This window comes from Microplitis demolitor, chromosome 3, assembly GCF_026212275.2.
Source record: "Microplitis demolitor isolate Queensland-Clemson2020A chromosome 3, iyMicDemo2.1a, whole genome shotgun sequence".
Lineage (NCBI taxonomy): Eukaryota > Metazoa > Arthropoda > Insecta > Hymenoptera > Braconidae > Microplitis > Microplitis demolitor.
In genome coordinates, this window is record NC_068547.1 from 23,971,953 (window position 1) to 23,996,238 (window position 24,286).

Consider the following 24,286-nt stretch of genomic DNA (forward strand, 5'->3'; position numbering starts at 1 on the left):
CTTATCATTTATATTTTTCATACTGCATTATTACGACAATACGTTAAACCAAAGTAACAATGAACAAATAACTTAAAAATAAGTATGTATTCTTTATAAACAAGGCCTTATAATGTATAAAAAATATAATTATTAAAATTTATATTAAATTTCACGTAAACATGGTTCAATTATTTCAAACATCGGATAATATTTTCCCGTTCTAGTTGCTATCATTTGGGGTGTATCACCACTGGAGTTAACTAACTCGGGTTTGGTGTCTGGATGGAGAAGCAAAAGCTGAAGAGCTGGAGAATTGTGGGAACTGGCACAGACCAGGTGCAGTGGGGTCTGACCACCGTTGCTCACAGCATTTATATCAGCTCCGTTGGCAACCAGAATTGCAATACTCTCAACGTTGTTCCAGTGACATGCAGAATGCAACGGCTCCCATCCGTCAATAGTTTTAGCATCAATCTTAGCTCCTTTCAACAGCAAATGCTATATATTTTTTTAAGTATTGTATCGATTAATTGATAGTTTATTAAAGCAAATAATTACCTCAATAATTGAAGTGTGGTTTCCGTAGCAGGCTCTGTGAAGTGGAGTGTAGCCATCCTTATCAGTAGCATGAACCAACGTTGGATTTTTATCTAAAAGTTTTGCTACTCGTTCACTATTGCCATTTTCTGCAGCCTTCAGAATTGCTCTAGAGTCAGGATCTATTTAAATAAAAAAAAAATTTGAATAATTATAGTAAGTAGGGACAAAGTGTAAAAAGTATTGTCTGACCTTCAGGATTTCGCTGGGATTCAACTCCAGTGTTGTCATCATCCCAGGCGCTTACTTGCATTCTTTCACCTTGATGCATTGTTAAAATTTTATCTCTAATCGCCTCGAGATCTTGAATTTCATCATTTTCTTCGTCTGAAGACATTTTTATATTCAATTATCACTGACAGCAATGATCACATGTAAAGCTTCGGGCATTTCCGGTAAGTCCGGGACCTGCCGAACTCACTACTGACTTCAAGGTCAGAATAATGCTGGTTCAAACGCTATCTGGGCTCGACACATGCAATTTCTTGCTCATGACCGTGTCAAAACGATATGAGAACCCGCTACCAGCAAGCCAATCAGAGAATTCGTCATACTGGCGCGCTTTTAAGCCAATGGAAAAATTCGTTTTATTTGGGAAACCACAGAGAAAACCTAGCCAGTATACAGTTCGGTTTAGGTGAAGCTCCAGTGATCGATAAAATTCCCACTTTACCGATCACTGGATCTTCATCCCGCGCCGAGCGATCAGAGACCTTCGTTCGAACCCGACGTGTGGCTAAACGGTCACCCAGCCAAGTAGTGATCATGCTGATTACAATTGTTAACAATAAATTCTATTTTACTTAATATTTATAGAATTATTCTCCTTCTAGATTGATAATAAATTCTCATCATTAATTAGTATATTTCTTTTCTATTGTTAGTTTATAATGTTGACAATTTCAATGAAGGCTTGTAACGAGTTCTGGTATGAAATCATCTGGATAAAATCTGGTATCATCGTCCAATTCTACAAACGTTTATTGCTGGGCTAGAATAGGTTGTTTTCATACTCTTAAGAAAAATAATAACTACAAAAAAAAAAGATCATTTTTATTATAAATAATTAGAAAATAAAAACAGAGGTATTATATTTTTTATTGATATTTTTTATTATAAAAAATTAATAGTTAACTTTAAATAAAATTAATTAAATTAATTTATAAAAAATACACTTATTAGTTTTAAAAGTTTCTGAATGTGTATTTTATTTAAATTATTTACTCTATTTGTATATAATTTTAAATTTGTATTTTAAAATAGCCAGCAAGTTTGAAATAAACCCGCCAGATAGCAGCTCCTGGCGGTGTATTTTTCGAAAGTCAAAAGATTTAAATATTAATAATTTTTATCGTAGAAACTCAAGATATTTTTTCGAATAAAAATTTATTTATAAAATTGAAAATTATCAAGCCGGAGTTGATAGTTCTGTATGTAGTTCAGGGTCAAATCCTTGAGAAGAAAATTTTATTGCACTCGTTATTTTAATTTCTATATTTTTGGCACACCATCAAAGTTGCAATATTTTGATATTATAGACCAACATTATAAATGTTTGTTGCTGTAGTTTTTTTTTTTTTTTTTATGACACATTTTTTTTTTTTTTTAGTAAATAAATATATCACTTGAATGATGTCATATGATAGCATCTTATTTCAGTAACCTGATTTATAAATGGAGTATAATAAGTTATCAGAAAGTATAAACACTGTGGGGTATGCTGGAGTCTGTGTTGGAACTGAAAGATCCGAGCTTCTAAAAAATTCGCTATTACTTCTTGGAAAAGAAAACAATTTTGATAAAATTTATTATTGGGGCAGAATAAATGGGATACTGAAAGACTACCATGTCGCATATGGCCATGGGAAAGATTATTTAAGAAATAATTTATATTATTACAGGTAATCTTCTTTCATCAGTAATTACAAAGACAGATGTTCAATATGACTTAACCTTTTGTTTAGTTTAGATTGTTTTGATTGGTTACTGCTTCCTAAACCAACAAAAAATCACAAAGTCATATCCACTCTTGTCAGAAATTATTTCCAAGGCTACCCATCCGTGAAAACACTCACTAAAGTTCCGGAGTTTTTGCTGCATAATGATGATGAAGAGTTGTCGAAATCGATTGAAGGCGATATGATACCGTGCGAAATTAAAGAAGAGGATCGGCTGAGCGCAGTAGTGGATTTAATAACCAATGATTCAATAATTATTCCACGCGGTAGCTGGATAAAACTTCCGAGTGGTGATGTCGCTAGAAATCTGACCTTCACTGGCCTAAATTTTACTGAATGTACTAAACTTGAATCGTATCTTCATAAGAGAATTCCTCAACAAAAATCAAATGTCAGTTTAACAAAGAGACAAGACTACAATTATGCTCTAGACTTTCTTGATCCAATTGACATGGATTTGCCAAAAGGTGATTTTATTTATTATTATTTGAAAAAAAACAGATATCTAATAAATTTTTTAAATTTATTCACAGAGTGTTGGAGTTTGCAGCCGTACTTTAAAGACAATTTAATAATCATAAGAAATTTATATTGGCCCGGAATGACATTTTATCATAAGCTAAATTCATCCGAGTATGGTTCAATTTACATCGGTGACGGAATAAAAAATAAAAATCTGCCATTTATGATCTAGAGAAAATAAAAAATATATTATTGTTTTATTAAAATGAATTAAATAGTTGGTACAACGATGTATGACATGATTTATAATAATTGTTTATATAGAAAGTTCCAGATCTTGTGTTCCCAGCAGCTGTTGGTATATATAATGTATACTGGTGTGTTGAAGAGTCACATGATGATGTTAAATAACGAGATCGAGGCATGATCAAAATAGCATCGATCAGTAAATAGATCAAGCCAAGCGGAAAAAAGGCGGAGCATCGTCTCAATAGTTTTTTCCTCTTGTTGGTTTATTCTTTCTTCTCTCGATCCCCAGGAGCCCCAGAGCCAGTGAAAGCTGCAAGGGTTTATTGTCTTTGGCATCAGAGCTGGCTTATCGTGTGACACCGTTTTTTCATAGTACCAATTGGCCAGTGTGAAGCGCCACTAAAGTTTAAACCCCGTTGTTGTAATTCATCAGTTTAATATCCTGTTTCGTTTAGTGCTTAACTCTCATCAACAGATCCTCCGATACATCAATGATCAATTATTTTTTTTTTATCTTTTGTACTTTCGATGTCGATTGTCAAAATTAAGTTGGCAAGTATACGTCCATGTATATAAAATTATACAACTAAATTCTCCCAGCATCTTGTCTATCTGAGCTTTTATTTATTTAAAACTATCAACCCGACGATTTATAATAAAACGAAATTTACTTTTTGTAACGTTACGAAAATAGTGATCCGAGATATATAGCACGCGCGCGTAGTCCACGTGTTATTATTATTATTATTTATAATTTATTAATCCATCCAATTAATGTTAATGCTTATAGAACGTCAATTATTTTGTCTGATTAATTAAATCTAAGGTCGACGATCTTGTTATATAATCTAATTTAATAAGATGGCTGCAGGTGTCCGCTGATAAATTATTTATTTATAACTATTTACATTTATTTATAATTTAATTACCTTTTTTTTAATTATTGTGTCGCAACAATAAGTCTCTGATAAATTTAATTTAAATAAAATTTCAAGGTAATCAAGATGTTGAATTTTAAATAAAAATACATTACGTAATTATTTAAATAAAATTAATTATTATAATTTTATTTTTTTTTTTAGAAAGCGTGATCAACATGTCGATTCTCGACATTAAATTTTCAAAATTCGATAATACTCCTTGGGGTTTCCGGCTGGCTGGTGGAAGTGACTTTCCTCAGCCACTGACAGTCATCAAAGTGAGTCACAGCAATATTATAAATTATAATAGATCATTTATAAATTCATGGATACGTTTTTTTTAGGTAGTCGAAGGAAGTTTAGCAGAATGTATGGGACTTAAACTTGGTGATGTGGTCGTAAGAATTAATGACCGTCCAGTTGCCAGTTTAACCCACGGTCAGGCCCATGAGGCACTTATGCTTGCTGGTAATAATTTTACTCTAGGTGTCAGCAGGTAAATAAACTAATTATAAACATTATTATTAATAACATTACAATGAAATAGTTAAATAGTATCCTCTAACTATAATTAATCAATAAGATGTAAGAGCATGCTGATACAAGAGTCCTTATTGTATTTATTGCTTGTTGGCATTTGCGTACCTTGAATTGTTGCGTGACCTCGACCGTATATCTCGCATCGTGAGCCAATATAACATGTGCCAATAATTAGTTTTTATAAAGGGCCTGTAGACAAGTTATCTTAGGCATTTTGCTTGGATCATTGTCACTGAATGAGTTTATTATCTCTATTTATTTACTTTTTTTTTTTAATTGTTACATACGGCAGAAAGCAAGAAGCAACTGAAGCTGTTGAAGCTCTTCAGTCGGATACCATTGTACCGTATCGAATACCTGTGAGTTTATTAAATTATATATAAATTTATATAGTTCTTTTATTAATTTTTATGAATTATATTTAAAAACAAAAAAAAGCTTGAAGACTTAAAACCCCTTGAAGTGATTCCGCTTGAAGATCCGTGGGAGAAAATAAATAAAAAAATAGGACAAGAGGAAATTGAAGAAAAGGGGGATCAAGTGACCGATGAAGACGAGGCTAACAAAGAATTTGAAGAATTGGAACAAACGATAGCTAAACCTGTGGATGCCAACAGCGAAGTAGTACCAAATAAAAATTTAACTGATGAAGAAATAGCAACGCTTATTCTTGAAGAAGAAGAATTATTGGACGCGGGTGATCAAGGAGTTCTTGGGTAAGTTTTATTTTATATATAATATATTTTTAAAATTATAAATAAAATGTATACATAATATAAAAGTAGTTAGTGTTGGATATACATGATGTACCTCTGATATTTATCAGAGTTAACTTCAAGAAATTACGTCCTCGTGCGCCCCTGCTAAAAGAGTCTAAAGTTCTCGAAGAACTCCAGACGATTGCACTTGAAGAGCCACCACGAGTTAAAGAGTTGAAACACAAGTCAACTTTTTTGCAAAAACCAGAGCGGCCTATTCCGACTAAAAAAAATCAAATTGAAGAGGTGGTAGTCGATCAAAGTGAGTGCTACAGAGTTGTGATTAAGAAACAGCCTAAAAAGAGCGTCACTGAACGACTGGTAGAGAAAGGTCTGTTGGATAAGGCGTCAGCGGAAGCTCTTACGTCGGCGCCGTCTAAATCGCCGACTCTAGATCCATCATCAATACAAAAAACAATATCACATGAACAAGAACAAACTTCTCATAACGAGTCAAAAGGTGCTGATGAGTCTAACGCCGAGGATGGGAATCGAAGGGACGAGTGTCAGGAGTCAAAATCATGTGAAAATCTTGAGGAAGAGTGTCGCGCTGAAACTGTCAATGAGAAAGTTGAATCCATTGATAATGCTGAAGATCACACTGAGAGATTATCTCCAGCGCAAAGTGAAACGCCGGATATTAAAGTGCAACCAACTGAACCGATTGTCGAACCCGTTATCGTTTTTGATCGAGAAAAAGTTAAGGAACTCGTCTCAACGGAAATTAGTCTCGAGAAGCAGCTTGAGAATGTTCAAAATCAATTGCTAGCATTGAAACAATTACCCGCTGAAATAGAAAATCATTTAAAAGTTGTGTCTGAGCAATTATACAAAATAATGGAACTCAGTGGAGTTAAGAATGGCAGTCAGACGGGTTCTCGTCGTAGCTCGTCAGGTAGATGATGATAGTGGTGATTGTGTGAATCGTATGTGTGGCTTCATTTTGTGTGCGAGTTATTTATTTATTATTATTATTATTATTATTATTATTTTTGCGTTTACTTTTTAGAGTTTCATTTATTTCATTCCCGCACGGATTTAATCCCGATGTTTAGTATGAGTATTTTTTACTTATGATAAATAATAAATAATTAAATATTACGTAGATCAGGAGTGCAAAGCTCAAGTTGAGAACCGTGAAGAGGAGAGAGCTGAAACTCCTGAAAGTACCCACGAGGAAGAAAGTACTCATTCAGAGGCTGATAAAAACGATACTTCAATTGACGAAACAGTATCAACAATGAGCAACAAGGCGCCTTCTATAAGTATTGAGGAAGAAATCGAGCCTCCAGAGACCAAGGAATTGGAAGTGACACTCAAGAGTGAGGACGCGAGAGTTAAAAAGTGCATCGCTTCTTATGAGACTCGGGTGTTTCGATCTACTCCAAGTCCTGCTCCATCCTATGGTGGGTAAAAAAAATTTTTTTATGTTTATTTTGAAAATAAAAATTTATTTTTATTTTTTTATAATAAACAAAAAAAATGTTGGAATAAATTTTAGGAAGTTATGAAGCAGATCCAAATTTATCACCTAGAGATCAAGTAATACAAGAACTAAAGGTATTAGGGACGAGATTGCGTATATTAATTATGTCTTCTTTGTAATTAAAGTGATCCCTCTTCCGAAATGAAACTTTGAATATTTTACAGCATGATATATATGTCCACTGAAAAATAATGAAAATAAATTCTTCTATATGTCTTTAATTATGTAATAGAATTGTTAAATAATTAAAAAATTTTGATTTTTCACAGCATCGAGGAGGAAAAAAACGTTCTGGCGACCTCTGGCCCCAGGCTAAACAATTAGAGCTGACTTACGGACGACGATGGAGATGTCCAAATGATTTCTTCAATGATGAAATGATTGCTGAAGTTTTGTCAGGCCAGGCAGAAGTTATTCGTGGTCGTGCTATGGGGTAAGATAGTTTCAATAAAAATTATTAAGAAAATTTTATTTATTTCTATTCTAAAAATTTTTTAATAATTAATTTAGTGTGAATTTTAAAAAGTACGAGAAAGCATGGCTGCCAAATTACGATCATCTGATGAATTCAAGCGTTTACAGAATGCTACATAAGATGGAACGAGAACCAAAAACAGGAATTCCAGCCCGGCCACCAAAAGTTGTCGCAGCTGAGGATATAATTGAAAGAGTGGTACGTTAAATATTTATATTTAAATTTTTTATTTAAATATTTTTTTATTCTTATAATGACTTTATTATATTTTATTATTAGAATACGCCGGCTTAATCATCAACGCCTACAGCAGTATAGATTTGGTGACATCAAGAAACCCCAACATTGATTCATATTCAAATAAATCATTTAAAATTTATGCATTCATTGATTTTTCTTATATTATTTAAAACAAAGTTATTAATATAAATATAAATATAATTATAATAATAATAATATTATTGATACGTGAAGTGAGTGAGTAAAGTGTAAATTTATTAAATTACTGGAATACGTCAAGTTTTGTTCTCAAAACTACTATTCTATCAATAAAATTAAAAAAAAAAACCACTCATATGTCTTATCTAGCAATTTAATAATTTAATAGTAGATAATAATACCCATACCTGTATGAATCAGCTCTGACATATAATTGTGAAATGAAATTTAAAAATAATTTTCTACATGGCTCTAAAGAAAAGTAAAAACCCAGGTTACGTGACTATTTATATAAACAAATTTATAATATTGAGCAAGTACATTGTGAGTATGGATATTATCAGCTGAAACCGCATACCCACAAGTTTGTTGTTGAGTCACAGAGTCTTATGCAGCGAATGATATTGTCTGTAACCGCGGCGGGACAGCAAACGGGCAAGTGTGTGACGTCGATCCTGAACAATTTACTCCAAGAATTCGCGCGGCATGATTCACAAACTAGTTTGTTATTCACATTCGAGATCGCTATGCAGGTATACACACTATTTTGATAGACATAAGGGATAGGCCAGGCATATTTCATCCTCCCAGTTTATTCACAATTATATTTACTACCAATAAACTCCATCTTTGCTGTCCATCTTTATTTTTTTTATTTTCTTATTTATAAATTATATTTTATTATTACATATAATTGTCTCGATGGACAAATGTATTTATAATTTAAGCTTTCAGTTATTTATGATTCATAAACAATTGATAAGAGAACAGGAAATGTATAAGATAAATGAAAAAAATATGAGAAGAAACCAGAGTGTAGAAGAAGAAATAACTACCGGGAGAGAGAGAAAGTAAAAAACCAAACAAGAATCGAGTAAGCAGAGGGCTGAAGGATGGAGTGAAATGTCTGGTGGAATGCATGTGGGGAGTATGAATAGTTTTGTGAATACTAATAATAATATTAAGAGAGTACAGTAGTAGTGTACAATAAACCATTGAAGCGGGTGCGGTGTGTCGTCCTGACGTTCCCCGTCTGATTTTTGGGTCTTCAGTCTCCTACGCGGTCCTCAGCGGTCCTACGTGAACGTATAGACACCATCGTGTGGTGCTGTGGGCTGTAGGCAGCCAACCACCTCCTAACAACACCAGCACCAGCACCATCACCATCACCATCACCAGCGTCAGTCGAAACAGACGCACGCGCTTTTCTCTTCCAATCGTCACGTCTCAAATTGCGCGCAAAGCCTTTTGCTTAACTCACCGGCCAGTTAAACTTTACTTTGGTTTTTGCGTTTATTCCGGGACGTTCGTGCATCAAATTACAAATTCATAAAATTTATATTGTACACACCTACTCACATTTACAAATATATATATATATATATATCTATATCTATATTTATGTAATTATAGATTTTCAAAAATAATTATATATAAATATTTGAAAAAAAAAAAAAAATAAATAAATAAATTAAAACGCAGCTTATTACGTGAAAAAGATACGACGTATCAAGTGTTAAAAAGAGAAAATAGTGAAATTTGTAAAAATTATCGTGAATTTTTGAGTTTTATTTTTATTACTCTTGTAGGTGATTTTAAAAATAAGAAAAAAAATTTTTTCTAGTCTAGTTTTTTTTTATTTTAATGAAAAATAATAATTATTGGTTGTAATAAAAAATTTGAGTGTTTTTATCAAAATCTGTTTAGATAAATTTTTAAATTATTTTCCTTGTTATCTTAATAAACCGAAATTATTTATTTGGTGAGTGATGGCGCAACTGATAAGCGTCAAACTGTCGAGATTTGACGGATCTCCATGGGGATTTCGACTTCAAGGTGGAAAAGACTTTGGAACCCCTCTTATCGTACAAAAGGTTTGTTTATCACACCGCTTATCATGTTATTTCATTTTATTAATTGCTCAAATAATTTAGTTATCAATTAATTAATTATGATTTATTAATAATTGATAAGATAATTTTTTATAATAATAATAAGAATTAAAAAATCAAATAAATTGTCAGAATTAAATGTTACATAAAGCTCAAATAAATGGTAAATTTTATACGATTGGGTCAGAAAGCATTGCCAATTATATGTGCAGTTTAAGTCCTCGTCGACTTGAAATTTGGCATCTGCTCTCAAATCATCAGCGTGGATTTTATGGTAATTCGAGATCCCAACACAATTTAAATACAAACATCGCATGACTTACGATCAAAAATTCTTAATTTAATTTTTCAAAATCCACAAAAAAATAAAAGAAAAAATAATATTTATATTAAAAAATTTTGACACTCCATTTGAACAATTTAAAACGTCGAGCTAGAGATAATATTCGGTCGTCATCAGACTAAACGGTGGAGCATTTAAAGTTACGTCTTTTAAAAAATAAAAAAAACGTCGTTAAGTTTAAAAGTTACACAGACGTTGTTGTTGCGGTAATCTGATGCAAATTATTTGGATGTTCTATTTTGAGAAGGTGCCTTTGCGAAACTCACACGATCATACATTCAGCTTAACCATCTAATGTAGACTTGGTAACGCAATAGCTCACTACAAACTACAACAATTACGGAAACAAAAAATTGATCAATCATATTTATTTATTTTTTTTTTTAATACTTTGAACCAGCAGTATGTTAAATTAAAGAACATGCATTTCATTGTTGTTATGAATTTTAAAAAAATATGTAAAATGGTAAAAAAATGAGTGTGTTTATTATCACAAGATATGAACGACAATTACTCATAGCAAGGTCTTTCATACTCTTATCAACATATTTTTACACATTATTATTTTTTAATGTATATCTTAATTTGCTTTAGTACTACGGCAAAGAAAAAAAAAATAAAAAAAAATGTAATTTATTGGCAAGCTACTGCTGGTAGACATGTCCAGCGAATCTCAAGAGTTTCACACGGTAATTTATGTATTTAAACTCTTTTAAAATATCTTTAGTCAAGTGCATTATAAATATTAAATGGTATTTTAAGCTGATAGTAATATTTAAATGAGTTTTTGTTCGATAAGACCTCATTATAGCATATCCAAAAGGGCGCGAGAGCAACAGAGCCAGAGCTCAGAGGATATTAATAGAGACCAAGGCCCGGTTCCGCGCCCGCAAAGCTTACACTACATCACTACACTCTTCTGTACAGTTGTGTGGATATAAAAATATCGCTTTTATTTTTCGTCTCCTTAAGCGCGGTGGTGATGTTCGTATGTGGCTTTCTTTAAAGATACTTTTACTCGTCTACTGAATCTTCAGTTCAATTCATCAGAGAAGGAGGAGGAGGAAAATATTTATTTCCTCTCAAGTCATCGGTCATTTATTTTATTCGTATCAAATAAAAATCTATTTAACCCCATAGTCAGATCCATTAAATTAATATGCTATCTATATATCTATATATATATTTATTTAGCATACATTCAATAAATCATGAGTAGAGAGCTTCTGTTCTCCAATGAATCATTCAGCGCATAACTCATCATCCGAGTATTAATCATTGATAATATAGATATACATGTATATATTTACATGTCATCTACTATGTGACTGTTTCTTATGTCCAGTCTCAAGTCGTTTAAGCATTATCCGCATTATCAGACAGCGAGATTGTGTATATGCATAGAGCACGCGGTTAATGCGGTTTGAAAGGGGTCAGGGAAAGGGGACAATCTAGAAGGGGAAATTTAGTATATTTAGACTGGTCCCTGATTATTTTTAACCATCATTTCTTATATACTTATATACTCCATCTTGTCTTAACCCTGACTTGATATTACACCGGTCCCATAACGTCACTAATTTTATTTATATAACACCCTTGTAAATTCTTCAGTACTTTTTTATTTTTATTTTTCCCGCCATCCTAAACATATTGAGTTTCAATCTAAATTAAATAACTCTATCGAAAATATAAAACTAAAACTTTATTTTTTCGATATTGACCCACTTTTTATTTCATTTAATAAATATAAATATATCTAATGACGTTTGTCCACTGTATAAATAACTATGACGTAAATACTGAATTTTTATAAATAAAATAAACTTTTATAAAACGATTTGAATTTTGGTCTTGGCCTCATCTGAGATTAGCGCCGCGTGAGTAGAAAATATCTGCATGAGCTTTGTGAATGAATATACTTATATATACAGTCTACTATGCTTTATTAATATATATATATGGCGCATATATAAATATAAATAAACCCCATAGGATAAATAAATTTTTATAAATTTACGGGTAAATCTGATGGCTGATATTTTTTTAAAAATAATTAATTAATAAAATAATGAAGCGTATCTATTAAATAAAATTGGGAGAATTGACGATGTAGAGAGTGTCTGATGTTAAATATGTAGAACGGAAGCCGATGTTATTAAGTGATACAAAAATAGACGGTTTAAAACTCATCAACACTAGACTATTTGTTGTAAAAGCATACAAACTATGAAAACAGGTGCTGTCTCATACTTTTCATCTACATAATTATTTTTTCGACTGATACTCTGTTGCCACATATTCAATAGGTCTTTAAACATTTATTTTGTCTGATTGCATGGACTAGGTGAATGGAGGATCACCGGCAGAGGCAGCTGGTTTGAAAGCTGGTGATGCAGTAATTAGAGTCAACAACACGGATATGTTTAATTTACGTCACAAAGACGCTCAAGACGTAATCGTCAGATCCGGTAACAACTTTGAGATGACTGTGCAGAGGTCCGTTTTTTATATTTATTCTATAAAATATTAAAGCTAAACTATTAGACGTAAATAAATTTGTAATTAATAAATATTTTTACTCACAGAGGAGGTAGTACTTGGCGGCCAAGTGTTTCACCTGTTTCCCAGTCAATACCGTCACCTCAGCCTCATCTATCTGCTGGCAGTATTTCACCTGTAACTAAAACTTCACTTGCTGCTAAAAAAACTGACGGGCATCTAATTGGAAGTGGCCATAACTTTAGTCCTAAACCTTATGTAAGTTTTTTTAAAATTACTGTCATCAGAATTTTTTTTCATTTTTATTATTGCAGCCAAATGGAACAAGTGACTCTGGAGCTATAAAATCGATTGTTAATAAACAATACAACAGCCCAGTGGGAATTTACAGCGAGCAGACAATCGCTGAAACTCTTTCAGCCCAAGCTGAAGTACTTGCTGGAGGTGTTTTGGGGTAAAATAACTACTATTATTTTTTTTTTTTTAATACTTTTTTTATTAATTATCTGTTTACTTTTTTAGAGTTAATTTTAAGAAAAATGAGAAGAATTACACGCCAGAAAACAGTGAGGTATTTAAAATGGTACGAGAAGCTGACAAGGAGCCAAAAACTCCAGAGCCCAGTGAGTCTAATATTTAAATAAATTATTTATGTTTATAATTTTAAATGAAAGTACACTGAATAAAATGAATGTAAACACAGCTGACTCAGCGATACACAGCGGAGTAGTAACACCATCGTCACCAGCCCTAACTGGACTCAGATCAGTGTCCGCGCCTGAGACTAAACCCCAGCCGACGCCACCACCGCAAGGCAGTTTATCACCTGGGCAAAACATTTGCGCCGAATGTGAAAGACTTATTGTGTAAGTAACATCGTATATTTGAAAGTTTGATGTAAATAAATATAAAGTGCAATGATCAATGATAATATTTAAAATTTAAAATACAGCGGAGTCTTTGTAAGAATCAAGGAAAAAAATCTTCACGTTGAATGTTTCAAGTGTTCAACATGTGGCACATCCCTAAAGAATGTTGGCTACTATAACATAAACAGTAAATTGTATTGTGATATTCACGCAAAACTCGTAGCAAGACAACAAGCTCCTGCTGGATATATTCCAGTAACTGTTTCACCGTAAGTTTATATTATTTTAAATAATTAATTACTACTTTAAATAATATTATTTAATATTTAATTACAGAGGAGCTAAAGCGCCAGCAAGTACCATTTCAGCAGCACTTGGAAATTTCCAAACCCATTCAGCAATGTCACCAACACCATTCAGCAACGGTAACAGCTCAACACCTTTCTCTGTAAGTTCACTCATTAAACTAATATTAATTATCAATAACGCTTATTATATACCAATAGTAAATTAATTTCAAAAATAACAATTGCAATTAATATTGTGTAGAGATTAAAAATAAATAGTAATTTATTATTGATTTAATTAACTTGCGAAACAGAATTAACAAAAAAAATTGTGTGTTTTTTTTGCTTTTGCCACTAATCGGATTTACAGACACGCAGAACATTCTACCGGCCACCATCCTCTTCCTCATCGTACACCGGTGATTATTATGGAGTATCATCGCAACCGGTTGATCGTACTGGTACTGGTACCTACGAATCGTTATCATCGGATGTTAACAATCGGATGATTATGAAGAACGATGACGTGATGAACCACCAGCACAACAACAACAGCAACAGCAACAACTACAAAACTTACACAAGTACCATAACAATTAGGACTGGGAGCGAGGTTGGAAATAAGGATTACTACAGCGACGACATCAATAATACAGTGTGCCTTTGAACAAAATTAATTATCCATTAATATTAAATACCAACAACAACTTGCCCTCTTATTAATTTTATTATTTTAAAATAATAATGCTATTATCAGATAACGATTGATTTTTTTGACCCATTCTCCCTGTTACTTTTTAATAACTTTTTAATTATAAATTAGTGATACATTTTGTTATTTGCGGATGAAAAAAAAAAATTAATATATATAAAGCTCAGTATTGATGAGTAATTAAAGGTGATGATGGAAATGCAAAAAAAAAACAATTAAGTGTTGAGCAAGCTTGCATTCCGGCAAAATCCTTGGCCTATATATTATCTTCTGGCAATAAGTATAAACATAACAGAAGTTTATTCAGCTTCCTCTCGGCGAAAAAAAAAATGACAATGCCACAAACTAGAACTGATACTACTGCCAACGCTTCCTCACTCTCTCATCCTCTGGTCGCATCACCATCATTATAACGTGGCCCAGCGACAAACAACAAATTAAAACGACAGTATGACGACTATGTAATTTATTTTCACCGCTTGACTAATTAACGTGCTATCTGTTGTAATCATCAGCCAATCATATGCTTGTGTGTGTGTGTGTTATGTGATATGATGATAATGATGATGATGATTATTATTATTGTGTTGATGACTAAACACGTGATTGTTGTGTCGTGTTGCATTGCAGCCCAGTCACCTTGGCAGTTCGCCCCGTGCTGATAAATCGCCCAGTTCTAGTCTTGTTCAGGTAACTCTCAATCACCAAACGACTCTACGACTCCACTACTACTGTTAGATCTCTTTTTTTTTACTTTTTATAAATCTTTCCGGTGGGCATTAGTGTTTTTTCTTGCTTTCATTTTTTTTTTTTCTAAATAATACTGAGCCTAAATAATTTATAAAAATATTATACTTCAAAAAAAAATAATTTTTTAAAAAAATAAATTTCGAGTGTTTATTAAATGTGGAATTATATAAATTAGTTAAATTAATTATGTTCAATACGATTAATTATAATTTTTATTGTAAATTATGTCATAGGGAAATATAAGTGGTCCGAAACCTTTCGGTGGATCCAGTAATTTCGGGCCATCATCCAATTTTAATTCGACTCCGACCTCAAATCCAATCACCAACAATTTCTCTCGGCCTCAAAGTCAAACAGTCACTGGTAAGTTTGTACCTACAACTATAAATAATTATTTATAATTAAAATAAAGTAAATATCACTTAATTGATTATATTTATTAATAAAATATATTTACACGAGTATGATTAAATTTACATACGGCATTTTAAAATATAAATCTTTTAGCTTATATTTGCTTTGGTGTGTTTAAAGTATATAAAACTATTTTATTTTGTAAAAAGTACGACTTGGTGAATATTTTATGTAAATTCATCTCTACTTAGGTCTCATATACATCTTAATATTACCCAGGTAAAAATATTTAGCCGAAAACATGCCGAAATTTTATTTGTCGTAATAAATTATAGAACTTAGGAAAATTATCAAGCTTTCAGTCATTTTCAACCCTAGTCGTCGGCCACTTTTCAGAAATTCTTTTACCTGGGTTAAATAATAAGACTTAATAACTAGATTACACCTTTTTTCATTCACATTTTTGTAAACTTGGAGTACATTTGATATTTTTATATTTATAAATACATAAAAAATAATATTATAAACAACGTTGACTACGGAAACGTTGTGAGCTGCGGTCCACAATAATAATAATATGTATCCTTGTATTAAAATAAATAAAATAAAATATCAGTGATAGGCTCATCTTGTAAAAATCATCAATCATAATATCCGTCGCACCTTTACTCTTTCAAACCACAAAATGCACACACTTTCTTTTTCTTATTCTTTTTTTTCAGCAGCTCATTCATCTTTCAATCCAAAACCTCGACCCTTCTCCCTAAGTCTCGCTTAATTATTTCGCAATCTATATATATATATAATTATATATAACATGACGGAAGGTAGCTCTCAACGATCAAGTCGTCCGCGTTGTCTTAATATATATTGCATACATATAGATATTTATATATATATATAATAATAATATGTTATAAAACGGAGCACAATAACACGGTTGTGTAATGGTGATCTGTATATTTTATTTTTTATTATCATTTTTTTTCCTTATTGTTTAAATATATATATAATTGTTATCTTTAAAAAAAAATAAAATAAAAACATTATGATTATTTACAAACAAATATTACCGATTACTTTCATACTATATAGTCATTTTTTTACAATCAGAGTGTGCCCAGCAGTGTGGAAGTTTACAAAAAATATTTATAATTGTACTTATGCTATAAAAAAACTAAGCTACGCTTTACACTGTAAAAAATCGGGAGTAAATGTTGATTTTTATGCAAAATCGTAAATAATTCAGGTAGTAATTAGAAGAAATTAAATAAAAAAAAAATTATTTGCGCCACATCTAATCCGAAATTTTTTACAGTGTATTATATTTTTATTTTATTAAAAATGTTATTTTTTATGCTCTTAGCTGCTTCGCTTCTATTAATTAATTGCTTAATAATTTTTTCTTTTTCTTTTTTTTTTCGCTCGCCTGACATACTCACGCCTCAATCTATCGCTGCTAATAAATTTATGTGTGTGTTTATTTGTGTGTTGTATAAAATATCAAATTTACACCGTCATCCCATACTTTTACTAATATATCCTGTGAATTCCTGTAAATTAAACCGAAAAAAGAATCTTATCACGCGGAATATAATTATTTGGAGGAGAAGGATATACGAGGAACACCGGCACCAAGCACTGCTGACGAATACTCCCGACCTCCGTCATCGGTACGAAACAAAAGTTTACAGTGGCCTCCTATTAAAAGTGTTGAGGATATAACTTATCCAACAGCAAGCCCTATTTGGATTGATCCGAATCCAATTTTGGATAGAAGACCAAGACACAACGTTCAGGATAAACAATCTGAACTTAAAGAAAGCTCTTGTCGAAGAAGTGAAAGCGTTAATCGAAAGAGAGACGACTACAGAAGAGAAGAATCAAATTACGGTTACTGGGGAGAAGAACCAATGGAGAACAAACCAGTTTGCAGTGCACCTTTTTATCGTAAGACGACAACGACGGAATGTTCGGAAGTCCGACAGCAATCTCGTAGCTCGAGTTTGACTCGACCGGGATCTGCTGAAGGAGTGAGGAGATCGCTGACACCAACGAGAATCAGTCAGCCGGTTCCACGGCCCTGGACTGGCTCTTCTGAAACGGGTAGTTACGGTCACGTTCAAGCTCCAGTACCACCACCACCAGAATCTACAATCTGCCGGAAAGTTTGTACTTGCGAAATAGTTTGCGAACGAATATCTGGACCAGGAGGTCCAGAACATGAACAAGAACATGTTTATCGAGAAGTTAAATGCGAGGTATGCAACCCACCGCCTTGTATGCAGGTTTCAGATTATGATGAAGAACAACAAATTGAACAGCCTTGTGATATTCTTGATCAGCAAACAGATTCAGAGGTTGTAGATTTGTCAAAAGTTGTTCCACCTGATGTGGCAGTATGTCCCAAAGGAGTAGAAAATCAACATAATATGTACACTGAGACTATGGAAAAAGACGAAGGTAATATTCATATTAAAAAGACAACGATTTATGAAAAAACTGTTGAAGTTGTGTCACCAACCAGTTCACCAGCAAACGATAATGAAGTTGAAAACTACTCTGGTCGTAAAAAAAATGTTGATTCTGCTGAAAAAATTTCATCGTTCATTGAAACCAAACGAATGATTGAAGAAGCTAGACAAGAAGAATTGAGACAACGTGAAACTTATGAGGAAGAATGTAGACGCGAGGAAGAAAAAATTAGGAGAGCTCAAGAAGAAGAAGAACGTCGGGAAGCCAATCGTTTGAAATTGTTACAAGCTGAGAAGGAAGAAAAAGAACGACGTAAACAAGAACAAAGACGAGAAACGGAAATGCGTATTCGTCAAGAGGAGGAAGAAAGATCTGGAAAACATGTAAGTTTTTCACAAAATCAATCGAGGAATTATCAAAACGAAAGTCGAGTTATGTCTGCAGAGGAACATTATCGTGAGCTTAAATCAGAGATAAAGATTCAAAATACTGATCAGTTTGAAGAAGAACGTCGTGAAAGTCTTCGCCAACAAGTACAAGTTCACAAATCTCTAAGAGAACAACAGGCACCTGAAAGACGTCAGCAGCAGCAACAACAGGCAAGTCTTCAGGAACGACGATTGGAAAAACGATTTAGACCCCAATCACCACCTCACGAGACTTCTTCTTCTTCCTCTTCATGTCAACGTAAGCATGTTCAATTTGTCAAGCAAACTGAAAGCGGAACATGTCCTATGCAAGCAACTCCAGTTCCAAATTCAACCCCTAAAGAATGGAAATCAGAAATGGTTAATGCATTGACTACTGCTCCATCTCGACCTTATACCCCTCTTCAACCATCCAACTTGCAATCTGCTTCTCAGTATCACGAAGACAACAATGCTTGTTCAACTAAAACAATGTACTCTAGTGAAGTACGTTATGAAGAAACTTCTCGATCATTTCCTCCTCCACCTCAACCTCAGCCGTACGTTCCTAGACCAGGATCACCATTTACTGATGCCTTGACCATTGCGCCTGAACGTCCTTACACGCCACTCGGTGAAGATCATTCAGACAGAGGCTACGAAAGTGTTATTTGCGTCGACAGAGGAGAAACGCCAATTAATCAGTCAACACCTCAGGGATACTGCCATCCGGCAGAAATTTTGTATACCGACTCGACTACTCGTCAATCACGATCACGAGAACGTAATTTGAGTAAAGTTCAAGGACCACGGCCTTTGCCAACTCCACCTGCTAACTATAAATTCCGTGATGCATCTCCATCACCAGCAAGAACTCTATCTCGTTCAGAAACTCCACGAGATCCATCTTTACCAGCTTCACTAAAAAGACCTGACACTATTCCGTCATATCAGAAACATCTTATTACAGAAGATTATGATCCAGTTGAAGCTCATCCCTATGTACCAAGCAGATCACCGACTCCTTGTCGTCCGAAATCGCCAGCTCAGGGACCAGGTTATCTACCAAATCCTCTTCAGCATAATTTAGGACGCAAGCCTTACGTTTCAAAAGTACCGGACTATGATCAGCCGTCCTCCGAGTCATATTCATATCAATCTCAATCAGGATCATATTCATCTTATCCAGAACAACAAAGTAAACAAGTAACTTATCGTGCTCAGGAAAATTCAACACCTCAAAGTCAGTGCACCGAAAGTTATGGAATGAGAAGTTATGCATCGGAAGATCATTCTGAGAAACAGTGCAGTCGCACATCTTACGCTGAAAAATACAAACGAATCGAAGAGAAACAGCTTGAAGCCTGCCGACAAAGTGAAATGATGTTGAGTAAATCGGAAGAGTCATTGGTTGATGAATCAACTTGCGGTATTTCGAAAGTTTCTCGCAACCCACCAACACTTCCTTGCCCAGTTGTTGCACCCCAGTCAAGCGTATCCGAAAGAATTCAAAGAACAGGAGTCCGTGTACTTCCCACTCCGTGTGAGACGACGACATCTAGTTCTCAAATCTGTGAGTCACGACCTATTTGCCATCAGCAAAAAGAAACAAAATGTCCCAATACTGGAGTAACTATATTACCATGCAGAGCTATTTCTGATGCAGGAAGCCGTGCTGGTATCGTTATCGTTCCTTGTGAAGGCTCAGAAGCTCAGTGCCCTCAATCAGGAGTTCGAATAACTCCAACACCAGACAGAGGTCTTTGCGTTTCTCCGGTAGCACACGGACGATCCTCTGGAAGTTGTTATGGCGATGATAATCCACGAGCCGGAGGCTGTCAAATTGACGTCGGAAATTGTCCGGGATCGGGAGTTAAAGTTGGTACATGTGCTGACGGTACTGTCTGCGTCGCTCCATGGAAATTATCCCAATGTCCAAAACCTATACTCAAATGTCCTGCTAAGCCAGTTCCTTTTCCCCACATCCCGCTTCCTGATCAAGAAGAATCTGGTTGTGATTCATGCCCACTAAAGAATCAACAGCAACGACAACAACCAGCACCGCAACAAGATTATAATCCTCCCAATACATCATACCCATCAAACAACAACAGCTTTAAGCCTATAAATGGTCAGTCACGCACTAATTTGAGTAATCAGCTTACGCGTTTGACTGTACGTCGTGACAAGCAGCTTGTTCAGCTATTTAAACCACAGCCTCAATCCTCACAACCTTGTACTGACGGTGTGCACTGTGAGCCAAACGTAAATCGTTCTTGCACTGACGGTGTGCACTGTGAACCGGATCCCTATCGTTCCCCAGCTCCCGCACAGCAAAATCGTACGCCTAATCCCTCATCCTTCGAACCAACTAGAAAAACCCAGAACTCAGTAGATCCACCAAATTTCTCGTCCTACCCGGATTTAGGTAGCGGTGTAGGAGGACCCTCAAATGGAGGAAGCTGCAAATTCGCCGGAAGCTCAGCCCCGAAACGCGGACGAGGAATTCTCAATCAAGCTGGCGCTGGCGGTCGACAACCACTCTGTGGTCACTGCAATTCAAATATCAGGTAAATAAACTTTATTAACTCTATCGATTTCTAGCGATAGCTATTCGGGAGGGACGTTCATTGTGTGTTTTTTGTTGACAGAGGCCCATTCATCACAGCTCTCGGACAAATCTGGTGCCCCGAGCACTTTGTTTGCGTCAACCCACAGTGTCGTCGACCGCTTCATGAAATAGGATTCGTAGAGGAGAAAGGGCAGCTTTACTGTGAATATTGCTTCGAACGTTTCATTGCTCCCTCATGCAACAAGTGTAATGGAAAGATAAAAGGCGATTGTCTTAACGCGATTGGAAAAGCCTATCATCCCGACTGCTTCAGCTGTGCTTACTGCGGAAAAATCTTTGGAAACAGCCCATTCTTCCTCGAAGAAGGATTGCCATACTGCGAGGCCGGTAAGAAATCGATGTAGACAATATATTTCTTTTGACGAATATTACCAATATGTTTTATCAATACGTCAATAATAATACTTATTTATTTTATTTCCTTCTCTTACTCTCTCTCGCTCTACGATTTGCTTACAGATTGGAACGAACTTTTTACAACGAAATGCTTTGCCTGTGGATTCCCCGTTGAAGCAGGCGATCGCTGGGTAGAAGCTCTCAACAATAATTACCACAGCCAGTGCTTCAATTGCACGGTAAATATTTTATTTTTAAAATTTCATTACTGCCTTTACCTCTGGTTATTTATTTTATTTCTGTTTTCTTTATTTTTTATTATTCCAGATGTGTAAAAAGAATCTCGAGGGCCAGAGCTTCTATGCCAAAGCCGGTCGACCCTTCTGCAAAAATCACGCACGCTAAGCTCACACGAATAATTTAACGAAATTACGCCTTCAATTATTTTACTAATATATAAAAAAAAAAAATAATAATATTTTAGGTAAATAATATATCAGCAACTCCAGCATATTTATTTTATTTAAATAGAATATTTATATTCAAAAGCTTACGTGTTATGAGTTTAATAAATTGCTAAATGTACAGAGAATAAGTATAAAAATAGATCGTCTGTCTCTTGAATTAGAATTCAATTTACTGATAAAAATAATGATATTGCTGTATTCATCTATAATAATGAATACTTTAATAAGTAACCAAATAATAACTAGATCAATTGAATTTTTCGAGATAAGATTCAAATAATAATAAATACAATACAAGGTAAATATATAAGCTTATGATTTGTGGCGTGTTCTCTTGGAAATACATTAAAATATATATTAATAATTATTAATGATTTATCATATACTTAAGTACGGGATAAAATTATATAGAGAAATAGATAGATAGATAATAAATTTTATTTTATCCTAGAGCCGTAGCTCCCCAAAGACCTTCAAATCAAAAAGTTACAAAATCACTGTCGGCCACCAACTAAAAAAGGTTTCTCATACATATTAGAGTTTTTTCTTATTTAATATCACTTCTACGCAACGCAACCAACAATAATTTAAACTTAGAACCAAAGAATTGTTTGTTATTTAAACGAATTTCTTTATAGAACAAACAAGCAATGAAAGAATGTCTTCTGGTAGTAAGTTTTAGCCTCGCTAATCTTCAGTAATGATAAATTTGTATTACTCGAAGAAATTTAAAATTATATTGAGGTTGATTTAAGTGGGCGTGTTGTGTACCCCAATAAGTTAACAATAATCACAACTAAAGCTTTAGCTTTATGAAGCGATGATGTACACGCAAAGGTCACCGCCGTAATTAGATATTACGACAATTTACAATTGTTAATTGTTAATTATTTATAAATACATATATTACAACGACAATATAATAATTATTGCTAATTATATTTATAAACAGAGAGTACGGTTTATATTAAATGGAAACTAGCAAATTTTACAAGACAAAATGTCAGAGGGGATTTAATTTAGTGCACATACCAGCACAACATAAACGAAATTTGTGTGTGTGGTGTTGCGTGATTCGGTACATAAAAAGTTACTTAAATAATTATTGAGACAGGTCAAGGAGGGGAAGCTAATTATGGTTAAATGGTTTTTTACAACTTTAATTCATGATAATTTAACCCAAAGCTATTAAACTATCTCTGGTAATTATAAATAGTAATTTATGTTTAAACGAAATAGTTGATCATAACATATAAATATATTTATGATTATTATTACTATTACAAAAACGAGTCAATTAAATGTATTAATTAATAACCAAAGAATACCGCTAATATATCAACAAATAAAAGCATTGATTATTTTTAATTAACATGCCGGAATAGGAGAAACAAAACTCTGTATTGTGTTGCTTTAAATAAATAAATATAATTATACAAATAGAATAAAAATTGAAACATTATTTATATTCAAATGAGGTCTTTGATCTCCTCCTCCTTCTTTTCCTTGAATGACTTCTGGTACATCAATTATAAGCACAACTACATTAAAAAATGACATTTAGTCCATGATAATAATTGGAAAATGAGGAACGCGACATTGATCGCGTGAATCCGGGTAAATAAATAAAAGAAGGTCTGTCTTGTGAGCATTGGGGTTGACATCAGTAATGCGTGTACAAGATTGCCAGCACGAAGGTCTAAAAGTTTACAGGAACCATCAGAGCAGAGCAGCAGGAGGAACGTCACTAGAACGTCAACCCCCAGCCAGCAAGCGACCTAACAGTCAGCAGTCTACTTTGCATTGCGTTAGAGGAAACAAGTCCTCGTTCGTCCGTAGTCGTGCTCCCAAAATCTACAATTCAAGATAGAGACGATCCATCGATCAGTCGTTTAGCTCCCGTCCGGTAACCTTGCGCGTTCTGGCTTGATCGCTTGGGCACGCGAGATTTTATTAAAAAATACCGACAAACATCTCATAATTTTTTTTTTTCTTTTTTTTTAAGGTAAATAATCGTGATAAAATTTGGTTTGCGGTAGGACTCAGTCATCGGGCAATGACATTTAATTTTATATTGAATTTCGATCGGTGAATCGTATGTCGATCATCCTCAGTGACTAAACACCTCACCGAGTTCAACTGTTATTTGAATAAATTGTATATAAAGTTATCGAGTGATGAATAAAATATATAAATTTTAGTAAATGTATGTATGCAAGTTGTAGGATTAATATTTAAGTTACTATTGCATGTTTAAAACGCTATCTTGTTAGCAAAGATATAGAGAAATGGATTTAGAACTGCTAATCTCGCGTGTACTTGTTGTTGTAGTTTCCGCGGTTTAAAAAAAAATATTTACCTTTTTTAAAGGCAACTACTTACGGCTCATCACTTC

At 33.8% G+C, this 24,286-nt stretch overlaps 4 protein-coding genes and 1 long non-coding RNA gene across 5 annotated transcripts; 3 read left to right on the forward strand and 2 right to left on the reverse strand.

Moving 5' to 3' along the window:
• Positions 1–68: 68 nt before the first annotated feature.
• Positions 69–1,003, reverse strand: LOC103578946 (ankyrin repeat domain-containing protein 49-like). Its single transcript, XM_008560210.1, has 3 exons — positions 772–1,003; positions 541–701; positions 69–480 (listed from the first exon to the last, which is right to left on the reverse strand). The coding sequence occupies exons 1-3, from the start codon at positions 914–916 to the stop codon at positions 145–147; spliced, it is 642 nt and encodes a 213-aa protein (XP_008558432.1). The 5' UTR covers positions 917–1,003; the 3' UTR covers positions 69–144.
• Positions 1,004–2,209: 1,206 nt separating this feature from the next.
• Positions 2,210–3,889, forward strand: LOC103578947 (radial spoke head protein 9 homolog). Its single transcript, XM_008560211.3, has 3 exons — positions 2,210–2,480; positions 2,544–3,004; positions 3,071–3,889. Exons 1-3 carry the CDS (start codon positions 2,254–2,256, stop codon positions 3,229–3,231), a joined length of 849 nt encoding a protein of 282 aa, XP_008558433.1. The 5' UTR covers positions 2,210–2,253; the 3' UTR covers positions 3,232–3,889.
• Positions 3,890–4,344: 455 nt separating this feature from the next.
• Positions 4,345–8,044, forward strand: LOC103578948 (uncharacterized). Its single transcript, XM_008560212.3, has 10 exons — positions 4,345–4,446; positions 4,513–4,664; positions 5,001–5,067; positions 5,147–5,424; positions 5,535–6,361; positions 6,573–6,872; positions 6,968–7,026; positions 7,222–7,385; positions 7,463–7,625; positions 7,707–8,044. The coding sequence occupies exons 1-10, from the start codon at positions 4,345–4,347 to the stop codon at positions 7,719–7,721; spliced, it is 2,127 nt and encodes a 708-aa protein (XP_008558434.1). The 3' UTR covers positions 7,722–8,044.
• Positions 7,047–8,397, reverse strand: LOC106693753 (uncharacterized). Its single transcript, XR_001345239.2, has 4 exons — positions 8,054–8,397; positions 7,482–7,602; positions 7,288–7,378; positions 7,047–7,133 (listed from the first exon to the last, which is right to left on the reverse strand). It is a non-coding gene; the product is annotated as an uncharacterized LOC106693753 (long non-coding RNA).
• A 17-nt stretch (positions 8,398–8,414) lies between these two features.
• On the forward strand, positions 8,415–23,328 carry LOC103578970 (PDZ and LIM domain protein Zasp). Its single transcript, XM_053737440.1, has 15 exons — positions 8,415–9,739; positions 12,448–12,599; positions 12,689–12,860; positions 12,917–13,056; positions 13,125–13,225; positions 13,306–13,468; positions 13,555–13,740; positions 13,808–13,919; positions 14,129–14,413; positions 15,101–15,160; positions 15,454–15,583; positions 17,150–21,026; positions 21,108–21,415; positions 21,548–21,663; positions 21,752–23,328. The coding sequence occupies exons 1-15, from the start codon at positions 9,635–9,637 to the stop codon at positions 21,827–21,829; spliced, it is 5,985 nt and encodes a 1,994-aa protein (XP_053593415.1). The 5' UTR covers positions 8,415–9,634; the 3' UTR covers positions 21,830–23,328.
• The last annotated feature ends 958 nt before the right edge of the window (positions 23,329–24,286 follow it).

Excerpts from the sequence above, each read along its gene's own strand:
- LOC103578946 (XM_008560210.1), bottom strand. The coding sequence starts at position 916 with ATGTCTTCAGACGAAGAAAATGATGAAATTCAAGATCTCGAGGCGATT. Across the intron at positions 702-771 it reads ATCCCAGCGAAATCCTGAAG|ATCCTGACTCTAGAGCAATT; the intron begins GTCAGACAATAC and ends TTATTTAAATAG. Across the intron at positions 481-540 it reads ACCACACTTCAATTATTGAG|CATTTGCTGTTGAAAGGAGC; the intron begins GTAATTATTTGC and ends AAAAATATATAG.
- LOC103578947 (XM_008560211.3), top strand. The coding sequence starts at position 2,254 with ATGGAGTATAATAAGTTATCAGAAAGTATAAACACTGTGGGGTATGCT. Across the intron at positions 2,481-2,543 it reads AATAATTTATATTATTACAG|TTTAGATTGTTTTGATTGGT; the intron begins GTAATCTTCTTT and ends CCTTTTGTTTAG. Across the intron at positions 3,005-3,070 it reads TGACATGGATTTGCCAAAAG|AGTGTTGGAGTTTGCAGCCG; the intron begins GTGATTTTATTT and ends ATTTATTCACAG.
- LOC103578948 (XM_008560212.3), top strand. The coding sequence starts at position 4,345 with ATGTCGATTCTCGACATTAAATTTTCAAAATTCGATAATACTCCTTGG. Across the intron at positions 5,068-5,146 it reads TTGTACCGTATCGAATACCT|CTTGAAGACTTAAAACCCCT; the intron begins GTGAGTTTATTA and ends AACAAAAAAAAG. Across the intron at positions 6,362-6,572 it reads TTCTCGTCGTAGCTCGTCAG|ATCAGGAGTGCAAAGCTCAA; the intron begins GTAGATGATGAT and ends AATATTACGTAG.
- LOC103578970 (XM_053737440.1), top strand. The coding sequence starts at position 9,635 with ATGGCGCAACTGATAAGCGTCAAACTGTCGAGATTTGACGGATCTCCA. Across the intron at positions 14,414-15,100 it reads GCGACGACATCAATAATACA|CCCAGTCACCTTGGCAGTTC; the intron begins GTGTGCCTTTGA and ends GTTGCATTGCAG. Across the intron at positions 15,161-15,453 it reads CCAGTTCTAGTCTTGTTCAG|GGAAATATAAGTGGTCCGAA; the intron begins GTAACTCTCAAT and ends ATTATGTCATAG.